The sequence below is a fragment of the Balaenoptera physalus genome, assembly GCF_965194825.1.
Source record: "Balaenoptera physalus genome assembly, chromosome: 4".
NCBI lineage: Eukaryota > Metazoa > Chordata > Mammalia > Artiodactyla > Balaenopteridae > Balaenoptera > Balaenoptera physalus.
Window position 1 is genome coordinate 138,510,749 of NC_138891.1, and position 15,551 is coordinate 138,526,299.

The 15,551-nt window shown below is 45.5% G+C and overlaps 2 protein-coding genes across 21 annotated transcripts in view; one reads left to right on the forward strand and one right to left on the reverse strand.

Annotated features, from left to right (window-relative positions):
• Positions 1 to 317: 317 nt before the first annotated feature.
• On the reverse strand, positions 318 to 11,908 carry PIGP (phosphatidylinositol glycan anchor biosynthesis class P). Of its 8 annotated transcripts, none has more exons than XM_082458896.1 (5): positions 11,636 to 11,908; positions 11,094 to 11,197; positions 4,918 to 4,990; positions 2,816 to 2,934; positions 318 to 676 (listed from the first exon to the last, which is right to left on the reverse strand). In XM_082458896.1, exons 2-5 carry the CDS (start codon positions 11,173 to 11,175, stop codon positions 546 to 548), a joined length of 405 nt encoding a protein of 134 aa, XP_082315022.1. In that variant the 5' UTR covers positions 11,176 to 11,197; positions 11,636 to 11,908; the 3' UTR covers positions 318 to 545. The 8 variants fall into 8 exon arrangements, with proteins under 8 accessions (XP_082315022.1, XP_082315023.1, XP_082315024.1 ...); XM_082458897.1 differs by having other exon boundaries at positions 11,744 to 11,890; XM_082458898.1 differs by having other exon boundaries at positions 11,695 to 11,821.
• Positions 11,909 to 11,978: 70 nt separating this feature from the next.
• TTC3 (tetratricopeptide repeat domain 3) overlaps positions 11,979 to 15,551 on the forward strand; it is a 137,303-nt gene continuing 133,730 nt past the window's right edge. For 3 of the 13 annotated variants that reach the window (XM_082458738.1, XM_082458755.1, XM_082458749.1), the window contains exon 1: positions 12,044 to 12,200. The gene's annotated coding sequence lies outside the window, so the exon portion shown is untranslated. Of the gene's footprint in view, positions 12,201 to 15,063; positions 15,185 to 15,551 lie in introns of those variants that run through there. The other 10 variants (XM_082458744.1, XM_082458742.1, XM_082458752.1 and 7 more) reach the window with 9 other exon arrangements.

Below are 15,551 nucleotides of genomic sequence, written 5' to 3' on the forward strand. Positions count from 1 at the left end.
CTTCCCACCCGAGGTCTCTGTCCTGCCTGCTCGGTACTGGAAGCTCCCTGCTGACCCTCTAATCTTTATGTGATGGCTCCTGTTTTTGCTAATCAAACCTCAACCCCAACTGCCTCCTCACAGCAGCTTTCGTCAACTGCCCCATCTAAAGCAGTCGTCCCTGAGACACGAATCTGATGGCAAAGACACACATTAAATGTGCCCTTCTCCTAAACCTAAGAGTTTGAATTCTGGGCTTCTAAGAACAAACAGTGGGAAGTACACAATTGCCCTTTGAAAGTTACAACATGAATGCCTCTCTGGAGGGACACTTGCCATACGGTAATGCAGTATTTTATTTACTCTGTCCATTAGTAACTACTATTTGATAACATTTATAATATTAATAGAACTTAATCTAAGAGAAGTTCAACTTACATTTTTCTTTCTTTTTTTTTTAACATTTCAATACTGGATATTAATCAGAAAGACAGTCAAAATTACTATGGTCGAAATTCTTCCATCAAAAATTTGTAATAAATGTTTGGTATTAGTCTATGTACAATTCAGTTTTTGGTGTAAAGTTCTTTGGCTGCAAGAAAAAACATTTGGTTTACTTCACTAATAGGAATATCTCTTAATGCTGGGATGGCCTCTTCTTGGTATTTCTTCGGCTGTTGGTTTATGGCATAGTTATCTGTAAGAAGAGGACAAAAGGCTCTGTTTACCCAAGCAATTTCTTCAACAATCTCTGTGGTTTGTGGAGACCCACCACATAGTTTACTAGGCTAATGTTTGGATAATGACAAATACCATGTTTAACATAATTAAAAGGCCCCTTAAATTCTCTCTTTAGAAGAAATGTCCCAATTAGAATAAAAATCAGCCAAGTACTTTCTGCAACCTCTAACTTGGGTAATAAATTAATATTTCGGGACTTCCCTGGTGGCGCAGTGGTAAGAATCCGCCTGTCAAAGCAGGGGACACGGGTTCGATCCCTGATCCGGGAAGATCCCACATGCCGCGGAGCAACTGAGCCCACGTGCTCTAGGGCCTGCGTGTCGCAACTACTGAGCCCATGTGCTGCAACTACTGACGCCCGCAAGCCTACAGCCCATGCTCCGCAACAAGAGAAGCCACTGCAATGAGAAGCCCGTGCACTGCAACAAAGAGTAGCCCCCGCTCGCCACAACTAGAGAAAGCCCACGTGCAGCAACAAAGACCCAATGCAGCCAAAAATAAATTACAAAAAAAGAAATTAATATTTCATTCAACTGTACAATGATGATTCAAGCCCCATTTGTACATTTCTCATAGGAACAGAATTATATCAACACCCCAATCATTTGGTACAATCATTCATGCAAACTTAACAATTTCCCCTCTTTGTACAAATTGTCTATTTGCTGTAATTCCAGCCAAGTATGCAGGGAACACAGTAGGTTATCAGAAAAGCAATATCTAAAAGTTAAAAAATCATACCAGAACTTAAAAAATACTTTGCTTCCTAGAATCCAAGCAAGTTCAGGAATCTAATTTTTTTTTTTTTTTTTTTTTTAAATTTTGGCTATGCCACGCGTCTTGTGGGATCTCAGTTCCCCAACCAGGAGATTGAACCGAGGCCATGGCAGTGAAAGCGGGGAATCCTAACCATCAGGCCACCAGGGAACTCCCAGGAATCTACTTTAATCTTTAGACTTGAAATAAAAGAACTTAAAAACAACAACAACTACAAAAAACATGCTGTGGCTCTTCTATCCACTTAATTGCGGTCAGGTGTACACAGTGATCCTGAGGGTACACACCCCCAAATTCCTCCTCCTGGACAAGGTCTGTATGGACCTCTTTGTCATCCCTTGATCAACACAGCTTGTTTAGGATAAAAGAAGTTTCTCTCAGGCAAAGTTGCCAAGGAACATATTACATACTTGTGGTTTTTGTAAGTAAATACACCTGTTAACTAGTGTAATAAACAGCATATTCATGAGAGCTTATTTGTGCCATGTGAACATTTCCTCCGGTATAATTGTATTTATTTCTCCCAGTTTTTTTACTATGCTGATGTGTGTCAATTACTGCAGCCTGTTCTTTGTTGCTTTTCCTTTTTTAAAAATATTTATTTATTTATTTATTTCGCCGTGCTGGGTCTTAGTTGCAGCATGTGGGTTCTTTTTAGTTGTGGCATGTGGGCTCCTTTAGTGGCAGCATGCAGGCTCTTAGTTGTGGCATGCGGGATCTAGTTCCCTGACCAGGGATTGAAACTGGGCCCCCTGCACTCAGAGTGTGGAGCCTTTTTTTTTTTTTAAGTGATCTAGGTTTATTTTTTATTATTATTATTTTTGGGGCTGTGTTGGGTCTTTGTTGCTGTGTGCGGGCTTTCTCTAGTTGTGAGCAGGGGCTACTCTTCATTGCGGTGTACGGGCTTCTCATTGCGGTGGCTTCTCTTGTTGTGGAGCACGGGCTCTAGGTGCATGGGCTTCAGTAGTTGCAGCATGTGGGCTCAGTAGTTGCGGCACATGGGCCCCAGAGCACGTGGGCTTCCGTAGTTTCTGCACGTGGGGTCAATAGTTGTGGCCCTTGGGCTCTAGAGTGCAGGCTCAGTAGCTGTGGTGCACAGGCTTAGTTGCTCCATGGCATGTGGGATCTTCCCAGACCAGGGATCGAACCCGTGTCCCCTGCATTGGCAGGAGGATTCTTAACCACTGCGCCACCAGGGGAGTCCTGGGAGCGCGGAGTCTTAACTACGGGACCACCAGGGAAGTCCCTGCTTTTCTTGACAAAAGTGTTAATACCCGACTCCTCCATCCCCCGGCACTTTCCTTTGATATAAATTTACCTGTGATCGTATGAATGGAGTTGAGTGGAGAGGTACTCATCATGTTTATCCCGAATAAGAGCACATAACCAATCACTACAGTAATGAGGAGGTACACAGGCAGTGCGACTGCCCAGTATCTGCAGAAAAGAATATTAAAGTAGGTAACAGACTTCCTAAAAAGTTGCAGTTCTCTACAGTTCATCACCAAGTTAATACAGTTTTAAACTTAATTTTAGCTTTGACTGAAATAATACATGTACCTAAAAGGCAGTCCAATAGTTCTACTGGCCTACAGTGAAGCTGCTATCCTGTACCCCTGTTTGAGCCCTGGAGTCTTACTTCCCAGTAGGGAACACTTTCAGCACCTAAGCTGTTTCTTCTGGTGTTTACCTCCACCTTCCTACACAACATACTCCTATTATTATTTCTTGATTTTTTAAACTTCAGACATTTTCTCTGAACATCCTAATATGGAGATAAAGATGTATATATAAATAATGTTTGCAACTGAGCACCGTAACGTATTATTATTATATGTCTTCTTGTACAATTTTTTGTTTTTCCTGGAAATTAAGTAATTACTACTTTTTGTCTGTTTGCTTGGTTTCCCATGTACCTATCAATACTCCATCCTCAAATTCTCTGATAGAGTCTAGTATGCCTCTTAATACAGTTAAACACATCAAATGCTCTGCCTCACATGTTTTATTGGGTGCATTATTTAATAATTTCTTCCCTACTGTTTTCTCTTTCTGGAACTTCTAAGAGATTTTTTGCTGTTATACTTTCCTCATCTTTTCTCTATTTTCTATTTTGCTATACTCTATCCTACTTTCTGGAGATTACTTTTGTGTTTCTTCTAAACCTTCAATTAAAATGTTAATTTTGGCTACCATATTTATAATTTCCAAATGCAGTAATTCTCTGAACATTCCCTATTTTATAGCATCCTGTTGTTTCATAGTTATAATCTTTTTTTATCTCTGAGGATTTTATTTTAAAGTTTTCTTCTGTTCTTTGCATTATCTCCATTTTCTTCAAGTTTCTCTTTTCTTTTTTTGCTTTTTTCTCTTGTATTTCATTTTAGAGGCTTTCTTTTAATGTCTGATAAGTTGCCTATTCATATTTAAAGATGAAGTACTGGGGAGGCAGGGAGGCGGCCGGGGAGACATAAAAAAATAAAAATAAAGATGAACTACTAACAAACTAATTGGAAGCACTGTGCATATGTGGGCGGGGATGGCCAACTGGTGACCCACACTATGGGAGACCTGGCCATTCCATTGGAGGACCTCTAATTATCAGAAATTAGAGACCCTTTCTCTTGAGCTGGTCAACTTCTTCAGGGAGGACCCTCCTATCTTGCTGGGAGGAGGCGGGTGGTATAAGCCTGCCAACCAGAAGCCTGAGAGCCTAGTGAGGCAAGGTGCTTGGGAGGAATCTCACTATTCAGCAATGCAGATTTTCACCGTTCCCTGTTTTCAGTAACGTGCCTAGTTAGACCTAGTGCCCCCCAGACTAGAGACTCTCACTCAGCCTTTCCAGAGCATAAAACTCCTGTCTTCTGCAGGGGAGGGTTGGTCTCCCAGCTTTAAGGGCTGAGGAGGGGGATTTGAGGGTCGAATGCTCTTTAAACACTGTTTTCAGCCCAACCCGGAAATACCATGTTAAAGAGGTACCCGTACCTCCAATGTCTGGGCCTCTCTGTGTTGTGGGCACAGAGGCTCTGGCTGGCTTCCCTGCTTTAGCAATGTGGGAAAGTGGAAATTCAGTCAGTTACCTCTCACCTATCTGCAATCCACTTCCCAAGATTTTATTGATACACCTCCACTATCCCGATATTTGCTCCTGTGGGTTTATAGCTTAACAATTATTTTTTTCTATGGGCTTATTTTAACAAGATTTTGGGAGGAAGCAGAGATAAAGATGTGCATTTAGCCCACCATCTTTAAGTAGAAGCGTATCAATAATCGTCTTTAAAAAGCTTTAAATTTCTATATGGCTACTTATGGATCTTAAAAGAATAAATATAAGATTTGCATAAGTCTTAAGAAAAAACCTGATCCTTCAAAACAGCATTGATATACTCTTACTTTATTTAAGAAATACATTGAACTTACTTTTGAGGCCAATAGGTTAAGCCTAAGGAGTTTAGCCAAGATTCAGGAATAAAAGCCCACACAAGATATAGTACTGCAGAAGAGGGAAAAAAAAAAGGAAAAAGGTCAGTAAGGCATGCATCCAATCTATCAAGGTTCAAATAAAACAACTAGAGAGAAGCTGGCACGCTGCAACGAAAGAGCCCACGTGCCACAACTAAGACCCGATGCAGCCAAAAATAAATTAAAAAAAAAAAAAAAAACCAAACCATAAAATTTACCATCTTAACCATTTTAAGTGTAATGTTCAGTAGCGTCAAGTATATTTGTATTGCTGTGAAACAGGTTTCTAGAGCTATTTCATCCTGTGAATCTGAAACTCTATACCCATTAAACAACTCCTCTTAGTTATTTATTTATTTTTTTAAATTAATTAATTTATTTTTATATTTATTTATGGCTGTGTTGGGTCTTCGTTTCTGTGCGAGGGCTTCCTCTAGTTGCGGCAAGCGGGGGCCACTCTTCATCGTGGTGCGCGGGCCTCTCACTATCGTGGCCTCTCTTGTTGCGGAGCATAGGCTCCAGACGCGCAGGCTCAGTAGCTGTGGCTCACGGGCCTAGTTGCTCCGCAGCATGTGGGATCTTCCCAGACCAGGGTTCGAACCCGTGTCCCCTGCATTGGCAGGCAGATTCTCAACCACTGCACCACCAGGGAAGCCCCTCCTCCTCTTAGTTATTTTGAAAAACATGTCTTAACTTCCACTACTCACACTGTATTTTAAGCAATTTAAGGGCAGAAATCATGCCTTAGTAATTGTTGTAATCCTTATAGCACCTAGCAATTTGCTTTAGACGTAGTAGGTGTTCAACACTTCATCCCCACAGGGTTGCAATAACTACAGACATTTAGGGGCATAAAGGTGAATTTATCTACCCTTGCTCTGATCAACATGCCTTATCTCCTAGAGCACAGTCTTATTTCCCTCAGTCCAGGTCTCTGTGGCACCCTTTCCTGTTGTCCCTCTATTATAACAACAGCCAACCCCTGAGCACTCACTGTGGCTAAGCACACTTCTGAGCACTTTCCATGCATTATTTCATTTAATCCTCAAAACAATCCTAGGAGGTATTAAGCCATTTTTACAGATGAGGAACTGGAGTCTTAGACATGTTGCATCGTCTGTCCAAGGTAAGTGGCAGACAGAAATTTCAAGCCTGTCTCAATGATAATGAAGGATTAACATTTTTCTCAACAAATATGTATTACGGAATTCTCTATGTCAGGAGTGTGTGATACAATGGTGAACCCGAAAGAGATGGCCTCTGCCCTCTCCGAGCTTAAAATTGAGCAAGGAATAGAGAAGAATAAATTGGTATTTTCAATACACTGTGATAAGTGCTAATGAGCGAGTAACAAAAGAGGATATCGGAACACATAAGAAGGCCCTCAGCCCACAGTGGTGGTGATGTGAGTGGTTAGGAAAGATTTCCTGGAGGAAGTCATTAAATTGGGGCCTAAAGGATGAATAGGGGGGTTAGCCAGATGAAAATGCTGGGCTTGCAGATGAGAGGAAGGAAGGAAATACGAGAAAACAGTGTTCCCAGCACCCATCCAGAGAGAGCGCTGGGGGTCTGAAGAGAGCTGGTGTGGTAGATGGCAGAGGGAAAAGCTGGCAAGGAACTGGCTTGGAGCTTGAGTTTTCAAGATTAATGAAATACAAACAGCACTTCCCTGGTGGTGCAGTGGTCAAGAATCTGCCTGCCAATGCAGGGGACACGGGTTCGAGCCCTGGTCCAGGAAGATCCCACATGCTGCAGAGCAACTAAGCCCCTGTGCCACAAGCCTATGCTCTAAAGCCCACGAGCCACAACTACTGAGCCCACGTGTCACAACTACTGGAGCCCACGTGCCTAGAGCCCATGCTCTGCAACAAGAGAAGCCACTGCAGTGAGAAGCCCGTGCACCGAAGAGTAGCCCCTGCTCACCGCAACTAGAGAAAGCCCCCGCGCAGCAACAAAGACCCAATGCAGCCAAAAATAAATAAATAAAAAAAAAAAAGAAAAAAAGAAATACAAACAGCGGGGAAACAAATGCAAATTCATAAATGGAAATGACTTGCTTAGTTTAATTAACTGAATGAATATTTACTGTACATCTGCCATATGCCAGGCACTTTGAAAAGGTCGAGGCTATAAAGATAAATGAGACATGGTCTCTATTCTCACAAAGTCGTGTGGGAGAGAGAAACGAGTCAAATGTAGTGGCAGGAACTTCCCAGGCACTATCTTACTGGACCCTCCCCAGACCCCTCTGAGGTGTGTGCGAGTAGTCCTTACTCACAGGTGAAAAAAATTGAGGCTCAGGGAATGTAAATAACTTGCCCGAGGTCTCACAGGTAAACGTTACTGAGCTGGAACGAGAACCTGAGCACCGTCTTTGCACTGGGCTTACAGGCAGCAGCCAGAGCACTGGAAACGACATGAAGGGGAGGCGACGTATTTGGGGGAACCCCAGGCAGCGTGGAGTGGCTCGGGCATAAAGTACGAGGCTCTGAGCAGGGAGAAACCAGCCGGAAAATGAACAGGTCCCAGATCATGGAAGACCTTGGACGAGGAACATGGACTTTATGCTCTGGGCAAGGGGAACAACTGGATATTTTGTTAGTAACTTTACAGTTACAGCAGACTACCAAGAGAAATAACCATCCAGGCCCCAACCAGAGGTTTTAATCAGGGGAGTTCACGTCTGGATCTCAAGTGCGTCACTGTGATGGCTGCATGTAGGATGGATCTGTGGAAGAAGCGAGACCCCGGCAGGCTCAGTGGCAGCAGCAGATGAATGAGTTGGGGGAGAAGGAAAAGTACAAGTGAAGACGACTCCCAGGCTTTCAGAGTGGGACCTAGTCATTCCAACCCTGAAGAAAGAGATACTGGAGCAGTCGTTCTCCACACAGCATTGAGAGATTTTCCAAAAATACAAATCTGACCCTATCACTTGCCAGTTCAAATCCTTTGCTGCCCTTAGAATAAAATCTAAAATCCTTCCTAGGGCTTGCAAGAACTGGAACGACCTGGCTCGGCCCGCCTCTCCAATGTCCAGCCCTCACGCGCTACACTCCAGCTCCAGACAGCGTCTCATTTCTGTGCTTCAAACAACCTTCCGGACGCAGGGTCACTGCATTTACAGCGAGTGCTGTCTGCCTGGAACGATCTCCCTTTGGCTCTTCCAATGCAGATGGTTCCTTAGCCTGCTTTATGTCTCAGCTCAAATGTCACCTTAAGAGAGGCTTTCCCCAATCACCTGCTCTCCCAGCTGTGTCCCACCGACCACACCTTCATTACTCCGTCATTTCCCTTTATTTCCCTCAAAGCTATTACCACAATCTATAACTACTGTGATGGACGGAATATTTGTGTTTCCCCCCCCTCCCCAAATTAATATGTTGAAACCCTAATCCCCAATGTGATGGATTTGGAGGTGGGGCCTTTGGAAGGCAGTTAGGTATAGATGAGGTCATGAGGGAGGGGTCTCCATCATGGGATTAGTGTCCTTTCTTTCTCGACTATGCGAGGATACTATGCGAGGATACGGCAAGGAGGTGGTTGTCTGCAAACCACAGGAGGGCCTTCGCCAAGAACCCAGCCATGCTGGCATCCTGATCTTGCACTTCCCTGCCTGCAGAGCTGTGAGAAATAAATGTCTACTGGTTAAGCTACCCAGTCTATAGTACTTTGTTATAGCAGCCTGAACAGATTAAGACAATTAGCTTTTTAAATCAATAACTATTTCAATATACGGAGAGACTCATGTAACCCCTGCGTACCCACCACCTAGTTTTATTATGACTGCTGGGTACTGGCCTCTGACCTCCTCTATCCTATTACTTTCTGCCTCACTGTCTCAGGTTTCAACCTTACTGACCTCCATCTGTTCCTTGAAACCACTGGCCTCCTCGGGCTTTTGCACTGGCTCTTCTCTGGGAGGCGCTTTCCCTGGATTGCCACATGGCTCACTCTCACTTTTCGCGTCTGTGCTTACAACTCACCCCTCAGTGAGGCACCACCTGACTGCTGTATTTACGATGGCAACGCCCTCCCACTCCTCATCCTCCTTTCGTGCTTAATTTCTCCCCATGGTACACATTATCATCTGACATTCTGTATGTTTAATTATTTAATTTGTCCATTGGCAATCTCCCCCTAGCAGAATGAAAACTGTGAAAAGCAGGAAGTTGGGGGCTGTTTTGCTCCTCCCTTGCCTGTAATAGTGGCTGGCACATGGTAAGTACGCAAGAAAAACTTGCAGAATTAATTTCTGGTTGTGGGTACTGTTAGATTTCAGTCTTAAAGTCATTGCTTTTATTTATAAATATAGTTTCTAACCCTTCAAATAACTCTATACAACAGGGATTTACAAAAATGATGATGTTGATGATAACGATTGCAGCAGCAGCTAACACTGAATAAGTACAGGTATCCCCACTTTCCGAAAGCTCGCTTTAAGCCATTTCGCTTTCACGAAAGACCTACGTTAGTAACTGTCTTCGGAAACCAAAGGAAATCTGAAGAGGATTTTTGCTTTTACTTAAAAAGCATTCAGTGTTTGTTCTGCAGGGAGCCGTGATACAGGCGGTGCCCACCCAGAGCAGGGAGAGTGGCACGTCTGGGCTCCTTCCCCAGAGCTACATTCAGCATCTCAGCATCAAACTGCCATAGCTTTGAACTGTGTCTGTGAGCATCTTGATCTCAACTGAGTATCTTTATCAAATTGAGTGCGTTATCTCAGTTTATCTTGTGCATTGCTTAGCAAGATGTGCCCTAAGGTAATCGTCGCTTTACACCATTTCTGCTTACGAAAGGTTTCATAGGAATGGTCTCTACTTTTGGATTGTGGGAGAAACCCGTACTTATTGTTCCTATGCATTCTTTTAAGTGCTCTGCATAAATTACGGCAAGTAATCTTCACAACAGACACAAGAGGCAGCATAGTGAAGTCAACCCAGCGTGCCTGGGTTCAAATTCTAGCTTTATCATTTACTGGCTGTGTGACCTTGAGCACATTACTTAAGCCCCATGTGCCTCAGTATTCTCAACTGCAAAATGAGGACAGTAATGACAATATCTGTCTCACAGGACTGTCTTATGCTTCGTAAGCATTTGATAAACATCACCACCCTTTCACAGAGGAAGAATCTGAAGACCCAAAGAAGTTAACTAAACGGTCCTCCACAAAGCTAATCTGTGGAGGAGTCAGGATTTGAACTCAAGTTGTAACTTCTTCACTCCATAGACTCCCCTGGCCAACAGCTTGGTTGGCTACATTGATGCAGTTAGGGTTCAGAAGCATTACCACTCCATCTTTCTCGTTTCCACAAAATTCTAAAAAGTTGTGGGCACCCACTTTTCTCCCTAATTCTCAAATCCTTTTGGGGAGAGACATGGGGCCCACCGTGTGACTCTGGGAATATCATGTCTCAGTGAACATCAGTTTCCTTATCTGTAAAATGGGACCTTATGGGGACTGACTGAGACCCAGGATGTAAAGTGCAGCTGACTTCTATAACCTGATTCCTGTCCCTCCCACAGGCTGCACCGGGGCCACACCAGATTACTCATTTCCAAACCCCATAATGCCTTCTCACTTCTTCCTTCTTATCGGTGAAGACAAAGTCCCTGGGAGAAAGCTCACTCTGACTCCTAGGGTTTTTTGGGTTTTTTTGGCCACGCTACTGCGTGGCTTGCAGGATCTTAGTTCCCTGACCAGGGATGGAGCTCTGTCAGTGAGAGTACAGAGTCCGAACCACGACCCCCAGGGAATTCCCTGACTTTCCATTTTGATTTCTTGTCTCGCCACTGGCTGCCCATGGCACTTATCACACTGAGTGAGAATTGTAGATTTACTCCTCTGTCTTGTCCACAAAACCATGACCTCCTTAAAGGCAGGGACCAAGTTGCATTCACTTTGCAATCTTGCCTGGTGCTGCATTTTAAAGATTTGTTGAGATTAAATCTTTCAGGCTCATGTCTGGCATATAGAACACTCTTAACAGACAAGAGTTCCCTCCAGGTTTTCTCGAAAAGAAACAAAGGTAGAAAGAATCACAGTTCCAATGTGCACATTCTACAAACAAATGCAATAATTTCCTGTCCTTGAACACCAGAGAAAGGCCCTGGCCATCCATCAGGAAAGTACTTACTGAAGCCAAATTGGGAGCTTAAGAAAAGGACAAAGCCATAAATCGCTCTTTCTGGCAAAGGCGACGGTGAATTTTCCACCATTTTCCCTGTGGCTTTAGATAATCTGTGGGAAAGAAACACAATCATCTGTCAGTGATTCACACCCTTGGCCTATTATAATCTCATCGCTTTGCTACGGGCACAGCCCCTCCGCACTTTTCCCACCCTAAACCACTGCCAACGGGCAACCTGCGCACAGACCTCCAACACACACCTGCTTGCACACGTGCACACAAGCACCCATACCTCGCCTGTAGGCGCAGCCAGCCCCCAAACCTCACGTGCACGCGCACACAAGCACACGCGCCACAGCGCGCACCTCCCTTAGTATAAGGTGGGGGGAGGCAAGGGGGGAGAGGGCGAGGCCACGGGGGAGCAGGGGAGGGACTGACGCCACTCCAGCTCTGCAGGTTTCGCCTCCGTGCGAAAAGGGAAGGGCAAGCGGGGACAGGAGGCCCGCGCGGCCTCCTCAGGCCTGGGCCTCGGCGCCCGGGACCCGGACCTGCCCTCTCGTGGGGTCCGTTTCTTATTCGAGCCCGGGGATTGGGGTTGGCCCTCGACCTTGGGTCTTCCATGCGCCCACTCCGGCCCCTCCCCGCAGTTCGGCCACCTCCGTGCCGAGTCCTCTGCGCAGGCGCGGACCAGGGAGCCGCAGGGGGGCGAGAGAGGGAAAACGTAGAAGGGCCGAGTTGCCAAGGCAACCCCTGCCCGGGCGCAGGCGCACCGCGACCCTCGTCCGGCAGGAGCGCGCGAGCGCGGGGGCTGGAGGGATCGGTCAGCTCTCTGCCGCTGGGGGCGGGGGGGGGGGGCGGCGCGACGGCGCATGTGCATTGCGGCCCACGTGACGCGTCTGCCGCCTGCGCCGCCGGCCGCTCCTGCCCGGCCGCTGGCTGACGTGGAGGGTCTGAGGCGGCGGCGGCGGCGGCCCGCGTCCGAGGCTCGCGGGCTGCGGGCCCCGGTGAGTGCACACCTGGCGCGCGGCAGGGCTCCCGGATGTGTCACCTTGTCGCGCTGCAGCCGAGATGCCCGGGGAGAGGGGCCCTCCACACCCCCTCCGTGGGTGTGTGGTGAGTGTGGGTGTGTGCGCGTCGCCCCGCGTCGTTGGCCGTGGCGCCCGCGGTGTGTGTGCGCTGGTTGGGTGCCGGTGCAGGGGGGGAGTGTGTGGCCACTTTTGTCGGTCTCAGTGGGTGTGTTTCCTTTGTCTGGTGTCTTCCTTCTTTAAGTGTGGTCCCCTCCGGGCTTCTGTGCGAGGGTGGGAGAAGCCCCTTTGTGTGCGCATCCCCCGGCCGCACGCGCACCCTCGCCGCAGTCGGTGCGCGGGTGACACCTTCGCTAGGCGGAGGGTCCGCCGGCCTGAGCGCGGGTGGGCACGCGCCCGTGTGTCCCCTCCCGGCTCCTTTGTGTCCGCGCTGGTTCTTCCCGGCGACGGCGTGGCGCCCCGGCGGTGTGGGAGCCCCCGTTTGTGTTACTGCCTTTCTCCGGGGGTGCGCGTTCTCCGCGCGCGTGGCTGCGCCTCCTGTAGTCGTGACCCCCGCCTGCAGCATTGCCCGCCCGGGGGTGCGTCCTCGCTTGTCCCCGCGCGCGAGCCGCGCCTGGGTCCTGTCGAGTGCGTGATCAGGTCGTCGTTCGCGAGTGTTCGTGAACGTTCTTGCACGCCCCTCCTCTGTGTCTTGTGTTTCCTACATCTGCGCCACCTGTTTTCGTGAGAATGGCTGCCGAGCGCGGGGAGGGGACGGGGAGGGAGAAATCAGTGCAGTGCTCCCCCGTCCCCTGCGCCTCTTCGGAGCATACTTCCTCCCCCAGCGCTAATGGGAAGGGGGGACAGCAGCGGGTCTGGCCAGCTGCGCCGTAATATTTACGATGTCAGGTGTGGCCGGTCGAGCTAGCCTGTTTTGGGGGCGGAATAAGGGGGCCAAGGGCCAAAAATGGAGTCAAGGCATAGGTGAATGTTGGTTGGTACCAGTGTGGCGTACTATTTTCAGAGGCGCCCTACACGCCCAAAGACCTTCGATTGCAGACTCCTTTCAAAATAATATGTACACGACACCTGGGCAAATACCTTTTAGCCGATCCTGGGCGTTCTTGATAATACTTAACGGTTCATATAGTGTTTTATGGCGTTCACGTGAATTAACTCTCTTGATTCCGCCCAGCGTCATGGCGAGGGAAACAAGGTAGACACCGTACAGGTTTTACTCCTCCCTTGGGAGCAGTTTCCTCATAATTACAGCTCTAGTTAGGACATTCTGTATTGCAGGAAATGTGCATTTTATCCTATTAGAGACCCATTACCCATTAGAGACCCTCCTCTTGCTCAAAGGTTCGTGCTCTGCGCTCAAGGGCTGCGTTTTGGTGTCTGTTTCTCGCTGTTCATTTGCTCAATTTTCTTACTCTTGCCTAATTTTCCGGTTTTTTCTTCTTTTTAATTTCTGGAAGATTTCACACATAAAATACAGAGGGGTATCTAACCAATCCATGATTAAGATTTACAGATGTAATTATTTTGCCGAATTTACTTCAGATCCTCTTTTTAATTTAAAAGAACTAAAATTGCAAAATATGGAGCTGCTCTCAGTTCCTGCCCCTCCTTCCGTAGAGGTTGTCACTGTGTTTAGGTTTGTGTATATCATTCCCTTGCATATTTTATACTTTGATCACGGTGAATCCATAAACAATATATAGGGTTGTGTGTTTTAAACTTTAATGGTATTAAACAATGTGTCTTTTTGCAACTTGCTTTTTTCGATCAGCATCACATTTTCAGATTTACATATGAATAAATTGGATAATTGTGTTTGGTTCATTCATTTTAATTGCTGGTATAGAATTCCATTGTATGAATATACCATAATTTACTTATCCGTTTTCCTGTTGATGGGCTTTATTTCTGGTTTTTGACTCTAAAAACAATCCTGCAATAAACATCTTTGTACTTGTCTGCTTTGTGCACACGTTTGGAAGTTTCTCGAGAAAATACACCTAGTAGTGGATTTGCTCTATGCTAGGATATATGCATCTTCAACGTAATTAAATATCACAGAAGCTCTCAAAGTGGTTGCACTAATTTTCACTCTCACTGGTATTGAGTGAAGACACCCATTTGTCACAGCCTTGCTAACACTGTATGTTACCTGACTTTTACATTTTTGCCTTCTGTTTACTGACCAGCTTCCTTATAACTTTAGCTTGCAGCTAAATTTGCTTGTAGCCACCTTGGCTTCTGCTCTAGCCCTGTGTCAGCCTATGGGTTCATCTCTCACAGTTAACTGGCTCAGTCTTTATCTCATTTGGTTCTCATAAGATTAATTCCAGTAAACACTTATTTTGTACCTAATGTATCAGTTCCAATGGTTGATGTAAGATAATTCCATGGTATGTTAGATGTACCTCTCTAATAGCAGGTGAGGTGATTTAATTACTTTTTTGCATATGATGAACGGTTTTTAAAAAATCTTCTTTCCTCTTTAATGTAATATTTGATACTTTCAAAATATGTAACATATATGCAAGTTGTGAAGCAAAACAATAAAATGAACACCTATGAACCCACCACTCAATCCAAGAATCAAAATGATCAATCCAGGAATCAAAATGACCGATATTGAATGTGCTCACCTCCAGAGTGACTACTATCCTAAATTGTGTGTGTCATTCCTTGTTTTTTAAAAAATAATTTTATCAGATATGTATACATCCCTCAACAATGTATTGTGTGGTTTCTATTGTTTTGGAATTTAAAAAAAGGAATACTGGATACAGCTTTCTGGGTCTTGCTTATTTCACTCAATGTTATGTTTCTCAGAGTCACTGATATTCAGTATAGATGTAAGTCATTAATTTTCACGGCTGTGTAATATTCTATGGGTGAATATAACACAGTGTATGCGTTCTTCTGTTGATGAACATTTTGGTTGTTTCTAGGTTTTGCTATTTTGAAGATTCTTGTACATATCTTCTGGTACATAGTTGCAAGAATTTCTCTACTTTTCACACTGGGGTATATGACCTCTGGGAAAGTAATAAAGATTTTCTGAGGAGTACTTGGGCACAGGTAATATTAATGAATCAATTTGTGATCATTAAATTCCATGTGTACCCTTTCATAAAACTGGTAATGCCTGAAGCCTGTGACAGAAACTTCCTCCTGGTTCTACTTTCTCACCTTCCCTCTCACAGTAGCACTTCTGCCTTAAATTAGGAATGCATAGCGCTCACCCATATGGGATCTTACCAGGGTAGTGTCCCAGTTGAAAAACTCTCCATGGAAAACAAAAGGATAATCTAAAATACATGCAGCTGTAGTGTTAGGGAACACCTCTTTTAATCCAGACACTTCCCATCTCTTCAAGAGCTGCATTTCCAATAAAATGTAACTTTTATGTTTAATTATCAGCATATATACTAGTTATTTTTTGATC

Bases quoted from the DNA above. Each gene is read 5' to 3' on its own strand.
- PIGP (XM_082458898.1), bottom strand. The intron at 4,991-11,093 runs GTAAGTACTTTC...CCTCTTCTGCAG, and splicing joins AAGCTCCCAATTTGGCTTCA to TACTATATCTTGTGTGGGCT. The intron at 677-2,815 runs GTAAATTTATAT...CTCTTCTTACAG, and splicing joins CTCCATTCATACGATCACAG to ATAACTATGCCATAAACCAA.